The sequence below is a fragment of the Temnothorax longispinosus genome, chromosome 12 (assembly GCF_030848805.1).
Source record: "Temnothorax longispinosus isolate EJ_2023e chromosome 12, Tlon_JGU_v1, whole genome shotgun sequence".
Taxonomy (NCBI): domain Eukaryota; kingdom Metazoa; phylum Arthropoda; class Insecta; order Hymenoptera; family Formicidae; genus Temnothorax; species Temnothorax longispinosus.
In genome coordinates this window covers 9,471,475-9,482,730 of record NC_092369.1, presented here as the reverse complement: position 1 = coordinate 9,482,730, position 11,256 = coordinate 9,471,475, and the positions used below count along the sequence as shown (strand labels likewise).

Here is an 11,256-nt window from a genome sequence, read left to right as displayed (position 1 = left end):
TTCACCTCTCGCATCGATTTCCTCGTTCACGCCTCGACGCGTTTCGTTCATCCCGGGATGCCACCTACTCGCTCCATCTCACTCACAGTTGAAGAGCCACACACGAGTCGCGAGTTGCAAAATGTTACGGCTCGCGCATACCCCTCCCAGTGGGAAACTTGAAAAATGGTCCTGCTTATACCGCGGAAACTTTTCAAGTAGGTTACACCGTTTGTGCCTATATACGTCGACGCGATCGCACAATGTTGGGAACAATGTTTTCTCTCGCGCTTTCGCATAGCTAAATAAGCTGATAATTATTTATGACGGTTCCTCCACGCGCGTGGTTAAACGGTGGCGATGAATAGTTCCCTAACTTGTCCTGTCGACCTCACGTGACTCCTTTAGAACTTTGTCTCGAAGTTTGTGCCTCAAGAGCTGATGCTTTACTGTAATTAACTCGACAACTAATTACTCAGTTCGCGGTAAACGTATATTGCATTATAAAATATATATCCACGTACATATTGTAAGCTCCAAGTCAAAACGTAAATCATTCTAAGTATAATGATGATGATTTTTGTTCATTAATATTATTCGATTTTTTTAACAAATTAATTGCAACGATATTTTATCATACACATATGCATTGCCATCAATTTTATTATATTCAGCTACTAAAATTTGATTGTAACACTCTTACGATGTTTCTGAATCACATTCTTTCAGCATCATCTCCTCTTACGTTGAAATTGGGAATAAAAATGTCTTCGGCATCCCGGATTCTAATCTTCACACGTCATAGCTCGTGATAAACGTTCGTTCTCTCCTCTGCTTTGAGTGCTAACACAATCGTTTTTCGGCGACAGCGTTTCCGCAATACGGTCGCCGTACCAGGACCTTGCAAACTCGCACATTTCATCCTGTCGCTTGCCAACAACGCACAAATAAGTGCTACCATTATAGAAAAAGCCATTCGTGTGTATTCCCCTTGAGTCGTGTTTAAATAATCTCAAGAAATCTTACTGCGTCGATCATATTTGAACTGTGATGGAAAAGTTTTTAACCTACTTCGCGTTGTTATGGTTCGCGTAATTGGATACAGAGAGATAGCAGCATTAATAAGACATATCTCATGTTTGATAAAAGTCGTGAACTTGTTGACTCTTGATTGTATATCTATTAAATCATGTTTTGCATTTTGTGAATGAAGTTCATTATAAAAAATAATAATTATAGTGTAAAATATTATATAAACATTGTGCTTATCGATGGATATCGAATATGTTTGATCAATATTATATATACTCTTCAAACAAAAGGAACAAACATCAAGACGCTATCTTTAAAAAATTCTTAATAAAAGCAGTAATAATATTCAATTAAAAAGTATAAAATACAAATTATTATTTATTTAAGTTTTTCTTAATATATCAAATAATTTAGAAGTAAATTTACGCGCATCTTGTACATAGAGTGTGATATGGTAACGCAATTGATGTGATGTTTCAAGCGAGTGGGATTTCGTACTTAGAATAAACGGCATCGTCTTAAATTGGCGGTACATTATACGTTTTCATGTAAAATTCGCAACATAACGTTCAAGGGAAGGAAACGTTCCATTTCCTAGCGCAAAGAGCTCAAAATATTCTACCGCACACGCGCACACATACAACTTTTGTTTATAGTTTATATATTCACAATAATATATGCATACACGGCGACGCTGTTGCTAGACCGTTACTTTCCACCAACGTTCGCTATAATAGGGAAGATAAAACAACAGCTTTATATTCTTCATCAATATTTTACGCTTTTTATGAACTTCGGACGGAATTCTACGTTAGTTTTTAACCGCAGATATATACATTTAATATTTGTTAATTACTATTAATTGATAATGTATATTTGACGTGATCATTTATTTTAGATAAATGGAACAAGTAAATATATAAAATAAATCATCAATCATAATTATTTGTTACTTATAACAAATGTACTATTAAACGTATTTAATATCTATAAATTAATGTTGCAGATATTTAATTTTCCATTATAAAATATTATAAAACTAAGTACTGCCTTCTTTCATATTTTATAAATTAATGTATGATTTTTAGTTTACTTGTACGTATCTGTTGTTTCAACATCTCAAACAGAGAAGAAAAAAAGTAATATAGTTGCACATGCATGCTATTCCATGCATGCTATTAAGTTGTAACACCGAATGTGGCTTTGAAAAATAGTCCATCACTATCTTCATTCTCTATTTGTTGCATGATAAAATTCATGTTTTTGTTTTGTTTTAGATCCGTGAGATTATTCTTGCGATATTATTCGTTTTTTTTTCTATTTTGCGTAGTAACGATACAACGATATGAATATAAATAAATAATAAGAACGCGTGAAACTCTCTTTATGGGAATAAAGCATCGCCGTAACCGCGCCGCCACTGGATAACGCGTCGCACAGATTCTCGCGAGATTGTTCGAACGTGGATTGCGTCTCATAGAATCGAGACAACTTTGTACGGTACCGTAGCGCCATTATCCCTACGACGAAGTATTGTTACAAAGTACGGTTATCACGTTTAACGTCGCACGGCAGAAACGTGTTCCCCGTAGCGTTACTTATGTGATGTCGCGCCGCGTATAAGAAGGCAGTATCTTATTACGTCTACGTGGGCGATGCAAGAAGACGAGGTGTGTCTTTGTACTTCCTCCGTTCTTCCTTGGTGTAATCTCCATGCAAACGTCTAACAATATTGTCGTATAGTTATACCGAATCTCACGCACATTTTACGCAACGCGCACGTGGCTGTGCAATACAAGAATTTAAAATTATCCGCGAGGAATAATATAAGAAGAAAGAATAAACACAGAAATAAAATCTTAGTTTATACGATATTCATTTCGTTCATTTTCAATTAATTAATTATTGGATATAGAGATTAACTATATCTCAATCTCCGTTAAGTCATTTATTGTTCTGTGCAAAATATGTTAATGATGTATACAATGATAATATTATAATGTATTTACTATAATATTATTTAGACTCTTTATCTAGAAGTAATATAAAAGAATTCTGTACACAAGTTTTATACTTTATGTTCAGAACATCCGTTTAATATCTGTTTAACATTTTGGGATACTAGAGAGATACTTTTGATATGATATCGCAAAGCCTTGACCTATCTGTTTTAAAAATCTTTCTCAAAACTGTGATATACACAATCAACATTAAATTCAAAGGTCCGGCAGAGTTGACACTATAATTTGCCTGATTAACATTTAAGCAAAGCGTTTATTTTAAGTGTGTAAATAAATTATGATAATATACATACATCGCCAAATACCGGATAATTGGTGTATTTAATTGTAGTTTCTTTTTTATTTCCTACTTATTTTCGCCATGCTTGCGCAAATACCTTCGGGGAAAGTTTAAATTACCTACTATGTGTGGTAATTACCACGCACAGAATTCGGTAATTCCGTCGGTTTGTTCTCTATCGCTAACTATATACACAATATGTATATACATTATGTATACATATATATTTTTTTTACTTATATCGTACTATAAACCTTCTCTTTTTATCTTTTTCTTATTTTCAATCTTCCTTTTTATATGGCTCATATTCTTGCTCTATATTCCATTTCAACTCTGTAGCTTTTGTTGCTTCATATTGTGCCTGGTTAGCGTGACTCACGATATAGAAATTAACCAGTTGCAATAAATCTAAGAAAACGATAGATTTTCTCTGGTTTGGACCCCCATGTGATTATTCTCACACGTCGTGGTCAATATGCTCACGTTACGAACAACTTTGGCGACGTTCTTAAGTCGAAGGATAATCCCTGAAACTTTTATCGGATTATTGTCAAGAGGCTATCTGTATCGACGCGAAAAAGTGTTTCGCTCAAGGAGTGGAGTTTAATCTGATTCCATTGGCAGAAGGAGATACCATTCATAATTGTCATTATATTTTATTTTTGAAGGTGATAGATATGGCATTATTCAATTTTACTATGTAAAGGTAAATCGTTAGGATATTATTGACTTTATTAATCAGTAATAATTAATGATAATAATAATCTAATATACTAGTAATTAAAATATTAAATTAATTTTAAAAAATTATGTATTTTATAGTACAATCTTTTTGTATTGTATGCATTATCATAGCAATACCTATAATACACATTTGTCGTAAAAATAGATTATTATAGAAAATATATCTTAATTCATTTTTCCATTTTTAATCAGATAAATTCAACAGAATTTTAGCGCGCTAATTGTCATCGTTTATCCCGAATCCCATCTAAAGATGATTTACTTTACTATATCCTACTTCCTTATTCTCCATTTAAACAAGCTATGCAAAACTCATAATTTCAAGACAATATTCAGTGTGCGATCCCTTTTGTTAAAAGGATCTCAAGCACTCCTAGTTGCTTTAACGCGTTCTTCTTGCTTGCGCGTAATTGAAAGGATATTAATAAGTACAGTCTAGTCGAGCCGGAGGGGCGAAACGCAAATAAACTTGGCAAAGATATATGTCACAGATCTTAGGGAAGCGCTTGTCCTTCTGATCGCAGTATACTGGCTATATTAGAACGTAGGGTAGTGAAGATTCGCCATTCAAACCCGTGCTACGCTCCTCGGAAAGTAATAGCTATGCTTTTCTCTCTTCTTCTTCCATCACTAATTTTCTGTTACGGTTCCTCTTTCTCAGCAAACGCGTATTCTCCGTTTCTCTGTTGGAGAATAATGGACATGAAAACTGCTGGAATAATTAATGCCGACAATTGGATGGAAGATTAACTGGTAAATTGTTTTCGAGAAATAAGGGTCCTAAAGAAATTAGTATATTATAACTAAAAATGTTTTACCTACACTTAACATTCAGTCGTTTAGAGTAAATGTGACATTAAAATTCGAATAGTACTACGAAATGTTTATAATATATATTCCATCAATATATAAATATATTTTCTAATAATAAATCTTTAGTTTAAAGATAAATTAATTATACAAATGCTGCTCATAAAATTAGTCATAAAAAAGTGCTTAACAATTGTACAGTTTATAGCAAATAGATGGAACGGTATGTCGTATTATCGCGATAGTTTTTTTTGTAAAGAAAAAATTTTTGACGCTAAGAGAACGAAAAAGTGATTTTTCTTTTTATAGTTTTTCATAAGTTTATTAATGTGATACAATCAAGTTATGATAAATCTGTCACAATTTCATGGTAACCTGAAACTGTGATACATGACAAGGGACTCCTGGGTTCTCGCATTATTACGCGCAGGAAGAAAATTTTCTATAATCCGAAATGGACTTTTTGTTCTATGAATCAGGTCCTTTCGAAATCCTTTCGAGCTGAACTTGTCCATGGCTCGAGTGATTATTTTATTCCGCGGCATTGCCACGTTCTGTGAAATCTCGAAAGCGGCATTCGAAAAGGGACGGGAAAACAAATTGTATGGAAAGATGAAACAGTTTTAATGGACTCTTAGAAAGGCAGCGGAGTTACGCGGAAGAAGGAAAGGTGGGTTAAGTAAAACGCTGCTGGAGCATCGGACGACGATGCTGGTGAGCGCGCCTCGAAACTCGTCTCATGGAACTCTTCTCTCTCTCTCTCTCTCTCTCTCTCTCTCTCTCTCTCAACTGTTGTGCAAAATATTATTCAAAGCAACGGTGAAAGGACGACGGAGCGTGCAAGAGGTAACAACGAATCGGGCGAAAGGAATAGGGGTGAGACGTAGGTAGCGAGAATATATCCGCGCGGCTACCGTTTCCACCCCTGTTACGGCCCTCGCCACGCTAGGCAAGCGGGAGTTGTCTATCCCGTCGCTAACTTCATTTAAGTTTTGATCCTTTTACAGGGTACTCCATGCTAACTTTCCATATCGAGCATTGAAGGAGACACTTTAAAATCTCCAACGGAAAGGACTATTGAACCCAAGGCAAGGCGTGGTCGCCACATCGCCGATTGCGGTGTTTTCTGGACAGAGATTGTTAGAGGAGGGGGGAAAAAAAGAAGAAATAAAAAGTACAAGAAACAAGAGAAAGAGAGAGATGTATCACGCTCGGATGGAAGGGAGCAAAAGATTATGCGATGAAGGGGCCGAAGAAGTGGATGGTAGCGCTCTGTTCGCGACCTACAAGCAGGGGGAGAGAAACACGACTTTTATTACATTGAGTCACTGGGAAACGAGGCGCAGTTCACCAGATTATACATCGCGCTAAAATGCAGATACAAATTCCCCACCGAGGAACTATGACCTCATTCTTCTTTTTCATTCTTCTGCATCCGTCCGTCGCGTTTACTTCTTCCTCCCCTCGCCAGCAGTTATTCTTTTGCTTGCCGCTCTTCTCTTTTTCTTTCTCTTTCTTCGTCATTTGACCTATTCTCCTTCGTCCCCTTCCGTTCTCTTTGTTATCCGCTAGTCCAATGCTTATTTGTACTTTGCCATTAACCTCGTCGTAAGTCGCGTGCTCTGCCCATTCCCCATCGTTAAATCCCTTGCAAAACAGTAACTTTCAGCCCTTTTATCTTGCCCGACAGCCGCGTATTTCTTCCTCGTCATTGTTACGCATCATCCAGGATACTGAACGTCACTACCTTTTATCCGTGGCAAGACTACGCGCCGAAGTATGACTAACTGCGTTAAAACGCTCTCTCACCAGCACTCGCATCTGACCGGGCAAGCTTTTTGTTATTAGGTTTTAAAAACCTAAAGACATTGCATTGTATCTGTAAAGATAATTCCGTAAATTTCGGATTTATTCTAGCGCGTCGTTGATCGTTGAATTTTAGATTTAATCGCGCGTCATAATTATATGCGCGTTTATGCAATAACATGTAAAAACGGAATTTAATAATAGAATAGAAGTTGATTTCCTTGAAACACTCTATCATTTTATCTGTGGAAAGTAAGTAAGGATTGACTTTTTGACAAAGAATAAGCTTAATATAGCTTCTCTTATAATTTTTAATATTAATATTAACGCTACTTATGTATATCACTGAATATTTTTACATTATTACATTATAAATAATTATGCTTATAGCAACATTATAAATAATTGTGCTTATAGCAACATGTGATTATGCAGTAGAATATTTTCGAGATATATCAATCTTGCTTTACGACAGTTGATTACAATACCTACACTTGCAGTGCTCTTTGAGAATACCGCTATATAGAATGGCGGAAATCTAAGATGGGACAGTGTATCTTTTACGATACGTCGAACAGGCTTTAGAACTTCGCTGCAGTTCGCGCGGAGTTGTGGGGTGCGTGTTATCGGATACATCACATATCGAAGGCTTCGACGTTACTGATATCGATTAAGCCATTGTTCTAAAGATCCTGGGAAGCTTCTAGGACGTGCTCAAGGCGTTGGAAGTGGAGAATTGAAGAGGAAGAGAGAAAGAAAGAGAAACGAGACGAATTTTCGTCCATAAAAGTAGAAAATTTCTTATCGTTTTTCGTGTACACACAATCCACAGAGATGTGCATGTACATACACGCCTTCGGGGAATCCTTTTGTACCCGCGCCACATTATAGGAACTGGTGCATTAGACAGAGTAATACGGCTGGAGGAATTCCAATTGCCGCACGGCCACGTCGTTCGGTTTAACGATTTCGTCGGACTTCAGAGAATACGACGGAGTGCCGTACAGAGAAGAGGAGTTGGGCCTGTGTATAGACTGCCCCGTTGACATGTTTAAAGACCGTCATACATCTCACGACTAGAGAGAATTGCACGTTGCCTTGGGCCACGTGAAAATGTATCAATATTCATTTCGTCGATTTGACTGCCGTAAAATACTACGGTGATACTACGGAGAATTGTAATATGGTGCAGAAGCACATTATCGTTATCATCGTATGAGTATAATATACTGCCCGTATTGTATGTATTCTCACCTTGTTATTTCTATTTATGGATCCGAATTTAAACACGAGTTAGAAAATATATCATATATTATATTAAAAGAGAACTATTTAAAAAAAGGAAAATTTATAATATTAATATTTAATATCAATATTTAATATCAATATTTCTGTAAAAATGTTTGGCGATTGACTTATTAAAAAAATAGTAAGACATGTTCTTAAGCAATCAATAATTGTATGATGTGTATAATAAGAAGTTTATGTAAAATTTATGTGAACAAGAAAAGAAGAAAATGATAGAATAATTATAATTTCAAACAAATGTTCACTTTTTCGCTTGTATCACCAATTTTAATTATTTTCGCAAAACGATATATATGGATACTGTCGCCGACTATAATTGTTCATGGCATAACATTCGAATAATATATATATATATATATATATATATATATATATATATATATATATATTTGTAGTAATGTTTTTATCGATTTTTAACTACGATTCAAATAAAATAAATGATAAATAGATATTTATATATGATAATACGATAAGAACATGTCACAGTCTGATATGAGTGCATGATATTGGCAGCCCGTATTGTTGCTTTTCGTTTGAACTTGCGTAGCGAAAATAATATAAAAATATATAAAAATTTTACAATTAAAAGATTATATGTAATAATTAATTGTTATCAAAAATGGTATTGCAAAAATATCTTCAACATCAAGCTGACCACGTAATATTAGAAAGTAATTATTATTATTTATAATAAAAATATTTATGAATTTACTGAATAAACTTTTTACCATCAATGCATTTAAATATCTTAACATAAAACATACCGTATTTATAATCATTGTTCAAATCTTATCAAGAGACACGGTAGAGTCTCGCATACCAAGTATACACGCGAAGCGAGACTGCATCGTGACTCTTTTACGCGACGCGACGAGTTGCGAGTACTCGAGATGTTGAGATCTCAATAACGAGTAAACGGATCAAGTTCTAAGTAGGCTTGATCGATAGCTGGGGTCGCTTTATAAAGAAAAATGTTTTTATCTGAAGAACGTCTCCAGTGAGACGCAAATGTTTCCATCCAATCAAAATAGTTATATTTTAATTAGAGATTAATTGAAATTGTTGTTTGAGAAGCAGGCCGATTACTCATGAAAAATCTAGTTTAAAATACAAGACATTAATTAAAGCAGCGTCATTTATTTGTTTGAAATTGACGTTTATGAAATCGCTGCAAGATTTACAATATTTAGAGACATGTTTAAAAGAAGCATTACGTTTATATCCCAGTGTCTTTTTCATTTCACGAGTTACCTTGGAAGATGTACAATTAAGTATGTAACTGATTAGTCTTTTCTTGTTGATGTGCATATTATTAAATAAGTACCTATAATGTGAAACGTTTCTCATCAAACATTATACATACCTACATTTATAAGATAAAATATTATATTTTTCAAATTTTAAAGTAAACTTATTTTTTTATTTTAATAACTAAGACAAGATTTTGTGAAACAACATTTCTGAAATTAATTGTTTAAGTTAATTAAATTCTATTATAATACAAAAATTAAAAAAAAATTAATATTTTCTTTCATGATCTGAATGAATTGAGATTATTGCATTAACTTTTCTGTTATGCTAATTATACGTATTTGTTCTATGTTGCATCAAATAGATATTTATTTTTCAAATTTTAATAAATCTTTTAATTATTATTTGTACATTGTGTTTTTATAATATTAAATACTTTTCAGAATCATATTTAATACCTGATAGAACAGAAGTGCATCTGAATATGTATGGAGCTCACAGAGATCCCAATTTTTGGCCAAATTCAAAGGTATTTGATCCAGATAGATTTTTGCCTGAAAAGATTCGAAATCGTCATCCTTACTCGTACATACCATTTAGTGCTGGACCACGTAATTGCATCGGTAAGCTATTTCTCGATGTTCTTTTATATGATTAGTTTGCGATATTCAATCAAATTGTAGGCCAACGATTTGCTTTGCTGGACATGAAGGCGATGATATCCCATTTAATACATAATTTCTATTTGGAACCCGTTGATTACTTAAAGGATCTTACGATAAAAAGTGATTTGGTGATGCGACCTGCTCATCCGCATCGGGTAAGATTTATCCCAATCGTCACAAAATACATTTAAAGACAATTCAAATTCCAAGAACCTAATAAATATGTTGCAAAAACAAAGAAAATTATTATGCATACTACGTTCGTAAACATACATAAACAATAAAAATATCTGTAAATATTATAAATGGTTGAGAATACATTTTAGGGTATAAGTCCAATTTGTCTAAAATTCATTAAAAGATATTTGGTTTGCCATTGCTTGATCTGTCGTAATTCTTTGTAAGGACAAAACTAATCGATACATTTGATTTTTCTGATTAATTCTCCATGTAATTAAAATTTAACGATTTTTATTTTGCACGAGAAATTGAGAATCGGTGAATCCTCTATGCCCTCACACGTTAATAATAAGATAATTTGTTAGGTAAATATGAAATATTTGTATGCTGACTATGTTCTTACATCACGACAATTTTGACTTTTGTACTTATTATAAGAAAGATAAGTTTGATATATTTCATAGAGATAATTGTGGCTTCTCAGTTTTTATACAAATATTTATCTTATCTATTTGATAATAGTAATAGTTGATAACATGAAAATTTGTAGTACTGTACCAAAAGAACAGCTTGAGTTTAGACACAAAATAGAAAACACATTATATCTTATATGTATAAAATGAAAAAAAGTATTTAAAGAAAGAAAATTCATATCAGTATTTTAGAAATACCTTTTAAACAACAATTAATTTTTGTTCTTTATACTAAAATACAATAATAAGCAGCGCAAATATGACTTGCTTCAGATTTATGGTAAACTTCTCCAATATTAGAATTTATATTATTAATACAAATATAATTACAGTATATATTTTTTATGGAATTTTGGTATTATACTTGCTGTTGAGTTAGATTTTAAGTTTTAATTGTTCTGCGTCTTACAATTAGATTTAATTAATCTAGACTTAATTAATTATTAATCAACTAATAAATTGTCAACATCTTAAAATATGCACATTCTCATGTAACGTCATATATTTTTGAAAAATACAATACGGTTATATATAATTACAAGACTCAAAAATATATTGTTAGTTTGTTTCTATTGACATACATATATGTACTTATTTCCATGAGATTTGCGACTCTATTCTAATATTTAAATTGCAATTATGGATTATCATGTAACAAAAAAATCAATTATTATATATATAAAATATAAGATAAAAGTTGCAACTTT

At 33.2% G+C, this 11,256-nt stretch overlaps 1 protein-coding gene across 1 annotated transcript in view; it reads left to right on the top strand.

The window, feature by feature from the left end:
• The window catches only part of LOC139822727 (cytochrome P450 4c21-like), a 92,811-nt gene that overhangs the window by 77,116 nt on the left and 4,439 nt on the right, over positions 1 to 11,256 (top strand). Inside the window, exons 4-5 of the mRNA XM_071794680.1 lie at positions 9,675 to 9,854; positions 9,915 to 10,051. Coding sequence (XP_071650781.1) covers positions 9,675 to 9,854; positions 9,915 to 10,051 — 317 coding nt within the window. The remainder of the gene's footprint in view (positions 1 to 9,674; positions 9,855 to 9,914; positions 10,052 to 11,256) is intronic.